A 14,084-nucleotide genomic window follows, 5' to 3' on the forward strand; every position below is an offset into this window, starting at 1 on the left:
TTTTTCCCAGGGTGGAAGAGTCAATTGCTATGGGGCATGTGTTTAAGGTGCAAGGGGCAGGTTTAAAGGAGATGTACGAGGCAGAATTTTTACACAGAGGGTGGTGGGTGCCTGGAATTTGCTGCCGGGGGAGGTAGTGGAAGCAGATACAATAATGAGTTTTAAGGGGCGTCTGGACAAATACATGAATAGGATGGGAATAGAGGGTATGGTCCCCGGAAGGGTAGGGGGTTTTAGGTCGGCGCAGGCTTGGAGGGCCGAAGGGCCTGTTCCTTTGCTGTAATTTTATTTGTTCTTTGTTCTTTGTTTTATATGAACATACATACATACAATCATAAGAATTTGAAACAGGGGTAGACCACTCAGCTGCTCCACCATTCACTGGTTGATCTGATTATAACTTCAACCCACATTCCTGCCCACCCCCAATAACCTTTCACCCCTTTATTAATCCAGAGTCTATCTAGTTCTGCCTTAAAAATATTCAAAGGATAGGGGAATTTCTGCCCCCTCACCCCCCGCCATGCCCCCCCATGGTGTGTCCTCTGGTGGCAGAGATGGTTCACCACTGTCTGCCAGCGGAATCTTCTGGTCCCACCAATGTCTACATTGCTTCGGAGGGGCTGATCCGTCCCGCCATGGGAAGATCCCACCGCCCTGTGAGGAAGAGAGTTCCAGAGACTCACGGCCCTCCGAGAGAAAAAAATGCTCCTTGCCTTAAAGCCCGAAACAAAATGTGTAAGAAAAAGCCCGGCAGAAAGGCAGACAAAACATGTTGAGACAAGTAAGTTTAAGCTTAAGTTTATTTATTAGTGTCAGAAGTAGGTTTACATTAACACTGCAATGAAGTTACTGCGAAAATCCCCTAGTCGCCACACTCCGGCGCCTGTTCGGGTACACTGAGGGAGAATTTGGCACGGCCAATGCACCTAACCAGCACGTCTTTCAGACTGTGGGAGGAAACCGGAGCACCCGGAGGAAACCCACGCAGACACAGGGAGAACGTGCAGACTCTGCATAGGCAGGGACCCAAGCAGGGAATCGAACCCGGGGTGCCTGGTACTGTGAGGTAGCAACGCTAACCGTTTTAGTATATGGGTAAATCAAATGAGGCTCCAGGCCACAGTTGCTGCACATTGGGAAAATCCTACTTACCCTTTCATTGCTGATGTGCAGTCTTACTCTTGTGTACAATCATAATTCATTTTTTATTGAGCTATTGTATCCGAGCATTTATGGTACTGAGTTGTGAAGAATGTGGGCTAAATGCTCAACGTCAGCAGTTTTGTTGCTATAAGCATTAGACTTTTTTGTGAATCGGCTGAGTGCTTTGTTTATGTTTAAGAATGGAGAGATTATTCACTTCAGAGCAGTCACCCGCACCTACCTTCACGCGCAGTGTGGGATTATCACTTCCTTAGAAATGGCAACATTTGTTAACGTGCACCTCTAGCGTGTCGAGATAAATAAGGAGGCTATCTCCTATCACACTGTATTAAATTCAGCGCCATCTTTCTGATCCATCACCAAATTTGGCCGAGAAGTCAAGCAATTATTGCTGCCACTGGTGCGCGTGAATCTCTGCCGTGGCCTGCCTTCCAGTTCACTGAGAAATCGATAGGAATTTTTCATCCCGATTGGTGTTTAAAAGAAAGTCCATTTCCTTATTTAACTTTCTTTTGGAACAAACCAACAGTGTCAGTTGCATAATTGTTTGGTAACCAGTGATTAATTTTTACAGCTATATCGCTCACACCATTATTTGCTGCCAGTTAGATTGGAATGATAGAATCATAGAATCCCTACAGTGCAGAAGGCCATTCGGCCCATTGAGTCTGCACCGACCACAATCCCACCCAGATCCTATTCCCGTAACCCCATATCTTTACGCTGCTAATCCCCCTGTCGCTGGGATCAATTTAGCACGGCCAATCAACTTAACCCGCATATCTTTAGACTGTGGGAGGAAACCGGAGCAGCCGGGGGAAACCCACGCAGACAGGGGGAGAAAGTGCAAACTCCACACAGACAGGGACCCAAGCCGGGAATCGAACCTGTGTCCCTGGCGCTATGAGGCAGCAGTGCTAACCACTGTGCCACCATGCTGCCTTTAATCATAGAATCCTCCAATGCAGAAGGAGACCATTCAGTCCATCGAGTCTGTAATGACTTCAACAAGGCCATTGAGGTTGGCCTGTTGAAATATATTATCATAGAATCCACAAAGTAACAAAAGGACATTGGTGACCATGGACTTCAGTTAGACTGGTCCATTTTTATGCTTGACAAAGTACTGCAGAGGTTTTGTCATTGCCTTCTGCAGTACGGCTAACCAGGAAACCCCGGTCTTTACCGCCTAGCCCCTGGGCTTATCAAAAAGATTTACAGGCTAATAATTAACCAGCTTATGATCTTTTTTTCAAAGAGCTGGCACAGATATAATGGGCTGAATGGCCTCCATCTGGGCCATTTTATTCTACAATTCTATGAGTTTGTTCTCAACCTTGCACAGTTAAAGCTTATGTGCAAATTGAGAAACCGAGGCATATAGTCAGGCTTACTGGGACACCATCAATGTTGAAAAGGAGAAGATGAAAAAAATTCAAGTCATCCAGAAAGCTTCAGGCCCAGAGGTAGAGACACTACCAATGCTCCACAGGACTTCCCTGCACTGATTTGATTTATTATTATCACATGTGTTAGTATACAGTGAAAAGAATTGTTTCTTGCGCGCTATACAAAGCATACTGTACATAGAGAAGGAAAAGAGAGAGTGCAGAATGTAATGTTACAGTCAGGGCGGCACGGTAGCACAGTGGTTAGCACTGCTGCCTCACAGCTCCAAGGATCTGGGTTCAATTTCCGGCTCGGGTCACTGTCTGTGTGGAGTTTGCATGGTCTCCCTGCGTGGGTTTCCTCCGGGTGTTCCAGTTTCCTCCCACAGTCCAAACATGTGCGGGTTAGGTTGATTGGCCATGCTAAATTAACCCTTCATGTCCTGGGATGCTTAGGTTAGAGGGAGTGGCAGGGTAAATATATGGGATATGGCCTGAGTGGGATTGTTGTCGGTGTAGACTCGATGGGCTGAATGGCCTCCTTCTGCACTGTAGGATTTCTATGATTTCCATGAGTTATAGCTAGGGTGTAGAGAAAGATCAATTTAGTGCGAGGTACACCCTTTCAAAAGTCTGATGGCAGCAGGGCAGAAGCTATTCTTGAATCAGTTAGCACGTGACCTCAGACTTTTATATCTTTTTCCCAACAGAGGAAGGTGGAAGAGAGAATGTCCGGGGTGTGTGGGGTCCTTAATTATGCTGGCTGCTTTTCCGAGGCAGTGGGAAGTATAGACAGAGTCAACGGATGGGAGGCTGGTTTGAGTGATGGATTCGGCTACATTCACGACCTTTTGTAGTTTCTTGCAATCTTGGGCAGAGCAGGAGCCATACCAAGCTGTGATACAACCAGAAAGAATGCTTTCTGTGGTACAACTGTAAAAGTTGGTGAGAGTCGTAGCTGACATGCAGAATTTCCTTCGTCTTCTGAGAAAGTAGAGGCATTGGTGGGTTTCCTTAACTATAGTGTCGGCATGGGAGGGACCAGGACAGGTTGTTGGTGATCTGGATCCCTATGCACTTGGGCATAAAAGATCATAGATCATAGAAACCCTACAGTGCAGAAGGAGGCCATTCGGCCCATCGAGTTTGCACCGACCACAATCCCACCCAGGCCCTACCCCCACATATTTACCTGCTAATCCTTCTAACCTACGCATCTCAGGATTCTAAGGGGCAATTTTTAAACTGGCCAATCAACCTAACCCGCACATCTTTGGACTGTGGGAGGAAACCGGAGCACCTGGTGGAAACCCACGCAGACACGAGGAGAATGTGCAAACTCCACACAGACAGTGACCCGAGCCGGGAATCGAACCCGGGACCCTGAAGCTGTGAAGCAGCAGTGCTAACCACTGCGCTACCGTGGCACACATTCAAAGTGTGGAGATGGAAGTTGGGAATGTAGCAAATCTTGGGGGATAGCAGCGCATTCCAGGAGGGCAAAACAGACTGGTAAATGGTCAGAGACATAACAGGTGAAATTTAGTGCAGAAATCAAAAATCAAAAAGTGATTCATTTTGGTCAGAAGAATGAGGGGAGGTAATGTAAAATAAATAGAACAATTATAAAGGGGCTGCCGGAACAGAGAGACCTGGGGTGGGGGCAGTGGACATGCTTCACTCTCTGAAGATGAGAGGCTGCTAGAAATGCATCTGGGATGGCTGACTTTAGAAACAGAGGAACAGCGTACAAATGTGAGGAAGTAGTGCTAAACCTTTAAAAAACACTGGGGTTCAGCTGCTGTGCTGTGTTCAATGTTGGGCACTACTGTTTGGGAAGGATGTCAATGCCCTGAAGTAGGGGCAGAGGAGATTGTTAGAACAGGACTCCGGATGCAGGATTTCAGTTACAGGGAGAGAGGAAGGAAGCTGGAATTGTGCTCGGAGCAGAGAAGGCTAAGAGGGGATTTCAGAGACATTCAGAGTTTTGAATAGATTTGATAATGGAAATAGGGAGGAAGTGTTTCCAGTCGGAGGGGTGGCAGTAACCAAAGTTAAAGTTTATTTATTAGTCACAAGTAGGCTTACATTAACACTGCAATGAAGTGAAAATCCCCTAGTCGCCACACTCCAGCGCCTGGTCGGGTACACTGAGGGAGAATTTAGCATGGCCAATGCACCTAACCTAACCAGCACGTCTTTCGGATTGTGGGAGGAAACCGGAGCACCCGGAGGAAACCCCATGCAGACACAGGGAGAACGTGCGGACTCCACACAGACAGTGACCCAAGCCGGGAATCGAACCCAGGTCCCTGGCACTGTGAGGCAGCAGCGCCAACCACTGTGCCACCATGCCACCCTATCACTGTGCCACCGTGCCACCCTATCACTGTGTCACCATGCTAGCCTACCACTGTGCCCCTGTGCCGTCCTACAGATTTGAGGTAATTGGAATAAGAACCGGAGGTGAGATGAGGAAAGTTTTTTTTTGTTATGATCCGGACTGCGTTGCCTGAAAGTTGGTGAGAACAGATCTGACAATTTTCAAATCGGATGAATAAGGGAAAATATTGGAGGGAAAAGGCAGACTAATTGGATCGCTTTTTTCAAAGAGCTGGCGCGATGGGCTGAATGGCCTCCAGCTGTGCTATATTACTCTACAATCCGATGAGTTTGTTCTCAACCTTGCACTGTTAAAAGTTTACATGCAAATTGAGAAACCGAGGCATACAGTCAAGGTTACTGGGACACCGCCAATGTGGAAAAGGAGATGAGGAGAAAAGCTCAAGCAGCAGAGGCTAGATGGTGTCAAGCATGAATGTTAAGAGCCTGTACATTGACTTCAATTGGGATTTATAGCTGTAATATGGGCCTCTGCCACTTGCTGATGAATCGATGTTGCAAGTGGGTTTATGATTCTTGGCAAGGTTATTTATGATTTGAATCAGTCTTGGTCTATCACCAATAGACAGAAATGACCATTAGCTGTGATATGATAATGAGGCATGCGGCAGTCGGACTTGGGCTCTATTGCCTGCTGTGGATAAATGTATTATGTGGCTCCCGCAATGTTCAAAAGTTCCTTTTTATCAGGATTTATAATCCTCATTTATTCTCCCCCCAAGAACACTCCCTTCCTATGGCTGTCATCTCTGCACTTGTTGATGCAAATCTCCAGCTGCAAAGTGCTGCTAGGTCCAACACCACAGCAGCTACTGCGAAAAAGGCAAGCATTTAAATCAAGGAAAGATATGCGGGAGTCAAGCTTTTTATTCAGCTGAAAGCACCTTCAGAAGTGTTGGCCTCAGAAGTGAGTGAATGGGCCAGGGGTTGGAACAGTTCTCCAGAATTAACGGCGTCACGGATGGGGATGTCACAGCGGCATCCAGTGAGATTAGTGTCGTTGTTAAGAAAGAAAGACACATTGACACAAACAAGGCATGTCACAGTTTTACAGCCATCATTGCTGAAACTGTCAACTGGAATACCACAGAGGGGTCATTCTTAAGGAGGAGGGTGAACAGCCATAGGTCACAGTTCACATTGGTACCACAGAATCCCTACCGTGCAGAAGGAGGCCATTTTGCCCTTTGAGTCTACACTGACAACAATCCCACCGAAGCTCTAACCTCACATATTTAGCCTGCTTGTCCCCCTGGACACTAAGGGGCAATTTAGCATCACCAGTCAATCTACCCCACACACCTTTGGATTGTGGGAGGAAACCGGAGCACCCGGAGGAAACCCACGCAGACACGGGGAGAACATGCAAACTCCACACCAGACAGTCACCCGAGGCTGGGATTAAACCCGGGTCCCTGGTGCTGTGAGGCAGGAGGACTAACCACTGCGCCACCGTGCCGCCCCATATAAATCAAAGTGGAGAATGTGGGCATTGATCCCGCTATTTCTCACATCTGTTAAGGGTGAAAATGCAATCAAACTTAAATCGAATTAGATAAATGAAGTTCAAAAGTCAATAACCCGCAACAAAAGTCTCTAATTAGGACAAGAAAATTCCATGACCGAAACGCCAATGGGCGGAATTTTCCCATCATGCCCGTCACGGGAATCGTAGTGGGCGGGGTCGGACTATGCAAAGATCCGTTGACCTCAGATGGGAATTTCCGGTGAGCGCGGCCAGAAAATCCCACCCAACATCTCCAGGAAAAGATATTAAGGGAAGGCTCAGAGTGCATTCCTCCCTCCCATAGACACAAAAATTAGTAAAAGACAGGGATTAGGTTTTCTATGTGTAACATAGTCAAGGAATAGATTTCTTGCTTGCCCCCATTAAACAAGAGGACCCGTGACCTGAAAAATATCAAGCGGACGTGATACTATTTGAGAAAATTCCCACCATTACCTTGGGTACCAGTTCATAGAGGAGGAGGTGAACCGTGTGAGAGTTATGTCTACTCTATCTGGGTCAGTAACAGAGAGCTTGCCCCTGGGGCCTGGAACAATGTTTCAATCCTTTCAGAGACCTCCTGCCTAAAAAGAACGTCTTCCTCTCGCAATCAGATGAATTGAACTTCACGTTCTGAAAAGCGAGGGGGAGGGGGGACTTTCCACACTCCCTCGTGAGGTACAGAAGTGCAGATCCTAACTTCTGTGGGTGACAGATTCCAACATCCACCCCTGGATAGATGGCAGACTGGGGCTAGGCTAAAAATCAACAGGTCTGAGTTCTGCCTGAAATAGCAACCCACTGCATTGTATCTGCGCCTATTTCCAGGAGACGATAGGGTCTGACAGATTGATCCCAAATCAGACACCCAGGCGGAGGATATTTCCAATTTGGGCGATGAAACCAGTAGGCAGATGGTGGCTGAACGAAACAAGGTTCCCTCAGTAAAGGTCCAAGGTACCGCTCTTGGCGAGGTGATGCATGTTGGTAGATCAAACCATCAAGTCCATAGGTTTAAGGTGAGAGGGGAGAGATACAAAAGGGTCCAGGGGGGCAATTTTTTCACACAGAGGGTGACGGGTGTCTGGAACGAGCTGCCAGAGGTAGTAGTAGAGGCGGGTACAATTTTGCCTTTTAAAAAATATTTAGACAGTTACATGGATAAGATGGGTCTCGAGGGATATGGGCCAAACGTGGGCAACTGGGGCTAGCTTCGTGGTTAGAAAAAAGGGGCGGCATGGACAAGTTGGGCCGAAGGGCCTGTTTCCATGCTGTAAATCTCTATGACTCTTGGAAATACTAGCGACATGGAGCTGCACCAGCCCAAGAGGCTTCATATCAGGTGGGGAGCCAGAGATGTATCTGGGAAAGGACAGTGAACTGCAGACCCAGTCATCAGACAGGCAGGAGGGAGAGGGAGAGCATTCATCAGCAGGGTAACGGAAATCACAATGCCTCCTCGGAGCTGTGACATGGTGCAAGTTCCATATGAGTGGAATGTTCTGTGCGTATTTTGAATCCCTTCAGTGCAGGAGGAGGCCATTCGGCCCATCGATTCTGTACCGACTCGCCAAAAGATCATCGCAACCCGTCCTATCCCTGCCCATCTCAGCAGTTTCAGCATTGCCAGTAAAAGCAATTAATATTGTCCTATTTCCATCCCTAGGACAGTGAAGTGGTATCCTGAGTGTGTTCTTTTAAATAATTGGAGGACAGCCAAAGCCTGCCTTCACCTCCGGTCACACCTCCCATCTGTTTGCTCAGAAACTGGATGGAAAAATCAGATTGTTACTTACTGCAGGGGTGTCCTTGGATTTTCACTTCATCGATGGCGATGTACTCAGGCTGGCCCGAAGTAACTGCTTCAAATATAACCTACAATAAATAAAAACACCTTTTTAGCAAATCTCAGTGCACTGCCGAACTTTCAAATATGTTATCGTTCAATCAAAAAGCTGCCAAGCTGATTAAAATGCTCAAACCCACGCATTCAGGATCCTTAAGTGTCTACAGACTCATAGAGTCATAGAGGTTTACAGCATGGAAACAGGCCCTTCGGCCCAACTTGTCCATGCCGCCCTTTTTTTACAACTACTCAGATAGTCCCAGTTTCCCACGTTTGGCCCATATCCCTCCATACCCATCTTACCCATGTAACTGGCTAAATTGTACCCGCCTCTACGACTGCCTCTGGCAGCTTGTTCCAGACACTCACCACCCTCTGTGTGAACAAATTGTCCCTCTGGACCATTTTGTATCTCTCCCCTTAAACCTAATGTTTATTTATTAGCGCCACAAGAAGGTTTACTAAGGAGGTTGAATCTCTTGTGGGTTTACTAAGGAGGTTGAATCTCTTGTGAAGAGGAAGAAGGAGACTTATGTTAAGATGAGACGTGAAGGCTCAGTTAGGGCGCTTGAGAGTTACAAGTTAGCCAGGAAGGACCTAAAGAAAGAGTTAAGAAGAGCCAGGAGGGGACATGAGAAGTCTTTGGCAGGTAAGATCAAGGAAAACCCGAAAGCTTTCTATAGGTATGTCAGGAGTAAAAGAATGACTAGGGTAAGATTAGGGCCAGTCAAGGACAGGAGTGGGAAGTTGTGCGCGGAGTCTGAAGAGATAGGAGAGGCACTAAATGAATATTTTTCGTCGGTATTCACACTAGAGAGGGACAGTGTTGTTGAGGGGAGTACTGAGATGCAGGCTGTTGGACTGGATGGGATTGATGTTCATAAGGAGGAGGTGTTAGCAATTCTGGAAAGGGTAAAAATAGATAAGTCCCCTGGGCCGGATGGGATTTATCCTAGGATTCTCTGGGAGGCGAGAGAGCAGATTGCAGAGCCTTTGGCTTTGATCTTTGTGTCGTCATTGTCTACAGGAACAGTGCCAGAAGACTGGAGGATAGCAAATGTTGTCCCCTTGTTCAAGAAGGGGAGTAGGGACAACCCTGGTAATTATAGACCGGTGAGCCTTACTTCTGTTGTGGGCAAAGTATTGGAAAGGATTATAAGAGATAGGATTTATAATCACCTAGAAAGGAATAATTTGATTAGGGATAGTCAGCACGGTTTTGTGAAGAGTAGGTCGTGCCTCACAAACCTTATTGAGTTCTTTGAGAAGGTGACCAAAGAGGTGGATGAGGGTAAAGCGGTTGATGTTGTGTATATGGATTTCAGCAAAGCGTTTGATAAGGTTCCCCATGGTAAGCTTTTGCAGAAAATACGGACACATGGGATTGAGGGTGATTTAGTGGTTTGGATCAGGAATTGGCGAGCTGTAAGAAAACAAAGGGTGGTGGTTGATGGGAAATATTCATCCTGGAGTTCAGTTACTAGTGGTGTACCGCAAGGATCTGTTTTGGGGCCACTGCTGTTTGTCATTTTTATTAATGACTTGGATGAGGGCGTGGAAGGATGGATTAGTAAATTTGCAGATGACACTAAAGTCGGTGGAGTTGTAGACAGTGCGGAGGGAAGTGGCAGGTTACAGAGGGACATAGATAAGCTGCAGAGCTGGGCTGAGAGCTGGCAAATGGAGTTTAATGCGGAAAAGTGTGAGGTGATTCACTTTGGAAGGAGTAACAGGAATACAGAGTACTGGGCTAATGGTAAGATACTTGGTAGTGTGGATGAACAGAGGGATCTGGGTGTCCATGTGCATAGATCCCTGAAAGTTGGCACCCAGGTTGATAGGGTTGTTAAGAAGGCGTACGGTGTGTTAACTTTTATTGGTCAAGGGATTGAGTTTCGGAGCCAGGAGGTCATGCTGCAACTGTACAAAACTCTGGTGTGGCCGCATTTGGAGTATTGCGTACAGTTCTGGTTGCCGTATTATAGGAAAGATGTGGAAGTGTTGGAAAGGGTGCAGAGGAGATTTACCAGGATGTTGCCTGGTATGGTGGGAAAATCGTATGAGGAAAGGCTGAGGGGCTTGAGGTTGTTTTCGTTAGAGAGAAGAAGGTTAAGAGGTGACTTAATAGAGGCATACAAGATGATCAGAGGATTAGATAGGGTGGATAGTGAGAGCCTTTTTCCTCGGATGGTGTTGGCTAGCACGAGGGGACATAACTTTAAATTGAGGGGTGAGAGATATAGGACAGATGTTAGAGGTAGGTTCTTTACTCAGAGAGTAGTAAGGGCGTGGAATGCCCTGCCTGCAGCACAAAGAACAAAGAACAGTACAGCACAGGAAACAGGCCCTTCGGCCCTCCAAGCCTGTGCCGCTCCTTGGTCCAACTAGACCAATCGTTTGTATCCCTCCATTCCCAGGCTGCTCATGTGACTATCCAGGTAAGTCTTAAACGATGTCAGCGTGCCTGCCTCCACCACCCTACTTGGCAGCGCATTCCAGGCCCCCACCACCCTCTGTGTAAAAAACGTCCCTCTGATGTCTGAGTTATACTTCGCCCCTCGCAGTGGTGGACTCGTCAACGTTGCGAGCGTTCAAGTGGTTATTGGATAAACATATGGATGATATTGGAATAGTGTAGATTCGAGGGGCTTTAGATTGGTACCACTGGTCGGCGCAACATCGAGGGCTGAAGGGCCTGTACTGCACTGTAATGTTCTATTTTCTATGTTCTAAGAAGGCTTACATTAGCACTGCAATGAAGTTACTGTGAAAATCCCCTCGTCGCCACACTCCAGCACCTGTTCGGGTACACTGAGGGAGAATTTAGCATGGCCAATGCACCTAACCAGCACGTCTTTCGGACTGTGGCAGAATGTGCAGTGACCCAAACCAGGAATCGAACCCGGGTCCCTGGTGCTGTGAGGCAGCAGTGTTAATCACTGTGCCACCGTGAAACCCACACTTCTGAAAATAAGTTATAATCCAATTGTTTCCATGTCTTTTGATTCCCTGGGGGCAGCTGCCGCAGGACACACACTCATAATTTGAATGAGTGTTAGCAGTGGGATTTGCAGTCATTCACATGACTTCATGGATGTGTGCATCCTCTGGGATCAATGTTGAGTGATGTGTTGTGTATTGAAAAAAAAAGATCATTCATTCAAATTAGTGAAATGACAGTAACCTGCTCACTGCCCTGAATATGTACAAACTTAAATTACAGAGTCAAAATTGAATACTGTATATATGTCATTCAGTGACACCTTGGCAATGGAATCAACCTCACCCACACTTCATACAGACGCATTAACAATTATGTGATCGATCGAACCAACAAATATGTGCCGACTCATAAATCTTGTTTTTCATACCCAGAAAGAAAGCCTTCAACATGCAAAGCCGCCAGGGTTGCTCTGCGTGATCGCCATCCAGTCACTCCTGGGTGGGACAGGGCGAGTGCAGGTTTGCACTCAGCTACGTCAAATCCGCGGTGAATAGAAAACTAACCAAGGGCCACCCGAGAAGGTCCACATGAGCGAGGCTCCAGAGGGCAACTGGCACCTGACACAATGGACATCAATCTGATTTTGTGCTGTGGGGGCCTTCAATAGGGAAGTGAAGCTCAGGAAAGATGTAACATTGGCCGTTGATTCGCTGTCAACTCATTGTACACTCATCGCACAAGGTCAGGACTACCCCCTTCAAACGAGATGGGGAGAGAACCGGCTAACAGATACGTCCCCAGCAAATATGAATCTTTAGTATAGAATCATAGAATCCTACAGTGCAGAAGGAGGCCATTCGGCCCATCGAATCCGCACTGACCACAATCCCACCCAGACCCTATCCCCACAAATCCGTGCATTTACCCGAGCTAGCCCCCCGACACTAAGGGGCAATTTAGCACGGCCAATCTACCCAACCCGCACATCTTTAAATTGTGGGAGGAAAGCGGAGCACCCGGAAGAAACTCAGGCAGACACGGGGAGAAAATGCAGACTCCGCACAGACAGTGACCCAAGCCGGGAATCGAACCCGGGTCCCTTGTTGCTGTGAGGCAGCGGCGCTAACCACTGTGCCACCGTGCCACCCATTGTATTTATTGGGAAAGTTATTTCTTGATCATGAGGTAAATTTTCACGATCACGGCTGAGGCAATAATCAGAGCGAATTAATCCAAACTATTCCATTTTCATCCCCTTGACAGGGGAAACTATTGCACATTAATCCCAGTGTAGTTTTTAATCAGATTTTTTATTGCCATCAATCTGTGATGGCAGCACATTGTCAAGGTAATTGACCAGAATCATTGGGCAGGATTTTCTGGTCGAGTGGAATTGTCGCGAGTGTGTTGGAAATTTTGATGAATCAGCAGAAACTCCATTGACTTTAGCGGGAATAAATCCCGCCCATCGACTCTGTTTCTCTCGCTACAGGTGCTGCCTGACCTGCTGAGTACTGCAGGCATTTTCTGCTTCTATTGTCACATATTACATAGTTCCATTCACAGCTGAGTAGGATAGCTGAATAAGCTGTGCCATGTGGTCTGGCTCACAGATAAGACTGAGTTACTGCAAGTGGATTCTGACTACGTCTTCGTAAATTTTATGAGATTCTTATATTTGGGGTGTGATGCTTCTTTCTTTTCTGGGCCCAAGGTGTTGGCAAGGGATTTTGGTTTAGTCTTGGTGAGGATTTGATTGACAATGGATGAATGGATTCAATGGCAATGGGCAGATGTTCCAGCAGTAATCCCATTGCCTCTAGTCACCTCATCATTATAGACCCACAGCAATAACCTAATGGGAAGGCAAGGGACCATTGTTAGGGACCAGATCAGAAACTCCAAGATATATTATGAAGTTAGCCTAGACACCCAACTTTTTTTGATTTTGGTATTAGTGTTAGCATAAGGTATTTCGCTCCAGGTGTGATTCCGTTGACCCACTCGGAAGCTTTTATTAAAACAAACTTTATTTAACAACGCAATTAAAATTTAACAAAAAGAATTAACATAACTTTTACCAATCAAAACACTTAAAATGATAAGCTTTTATTCTTAACAGTGGATCCCTCTGTACTTCCAATTTAAGCAATATCCCCACAGACATAAGACCCTCTTCAGAATGAGTTAGCACAAAACACATAGGCTTATGTGGATGCTGGGCTTCCAGCCTTTTAACACTTATGGGCAGAGATACAGAAAGGCTTGTGACTCTCATACAGCAGCCTTCAGAGAAAGATCTATCTTCAAACAGCAGAACATCAAAGGAAGAGATCTATTTTCTATCAGGTCCCAGACCCCAATCTCCAAAGAGAGAAAGAAAGAGAGAGAAAGAAAGCTACCTCCCTCTAAAGATCCCCAAGCAGCCACTATGCTTGCTTCTCAGTGTGAGCCTAGCCCTACCCGGTCACATGATTTTTCCCATCCAAGAACATAATCAAACACTACTCTGAAAAACCCCAGGGGAAAAAAAACTAAAATAATAAAACTGCATTAGCCCAGATTAAAACGAACACTCCACCAATCTGGATAAATAATGCTTCTGCAACATCAAAATGTGGGCTGCCAGTTACAGACAAAGCAACACTGGGTAAATGGAACTGACTTTAAAAAAATCCTGCACAAGAAACATGACACAAATACATTTCTTAAAGGCACAGTATCATCACACCATTGTCCATGAAGTGAAGCAGCAGTTTTCAGCAGCAGAGACATTTATTTTGCAACAACCACAGCAATGAGGAGATAGAATGCAGAAGCCTTTAGGGC

The 14,084-nt window shown here is 46.4% G+C and overlaps 1 protein-coding gene across 5 annotated transcripts in view; it reads right to left on the minus strand.

Annotated features, from left to right (window-relative positions):
* The window catches only part of LOC144495597 (receptor-type tyrosine-protein phosphatase mu-like), an 896,407-nt gene that overhangs the window by 561,896 nt on the left and 320,427 nt on the right, over window positions 1-14,084 (minus strand). For all 5 annotated transcript variants that reach the window (XM_078215746.1, XM_078215745.1, XM_078215744.1 and 2 more), the window contains exon 4: window positions 8,262-8,340. In XM_078215746.1, the coding sequence (XP_078071872.1) occupies window positions 8,262-8,340 (79 nt within the window). The remainder of the gene's footprint in view (window positions 1-8,261; window positions 8,341-14,084) is intronic.

This window comes from Mustelus asterias, chromosome 7 (genome assembly GCF_964213995.1).
Source record: "Mustelus asterias chromosome 7, sMusAst1.hap1.1, whole genome shotgun sequence".
In the NCBI taxonomy this organism is placed as follows: Eukaryota; Metazoa; Chordata; class Chondrichthyes; order Carcharhiniformes; family Triakidae; genus Mustelus; species Mustelus asterias.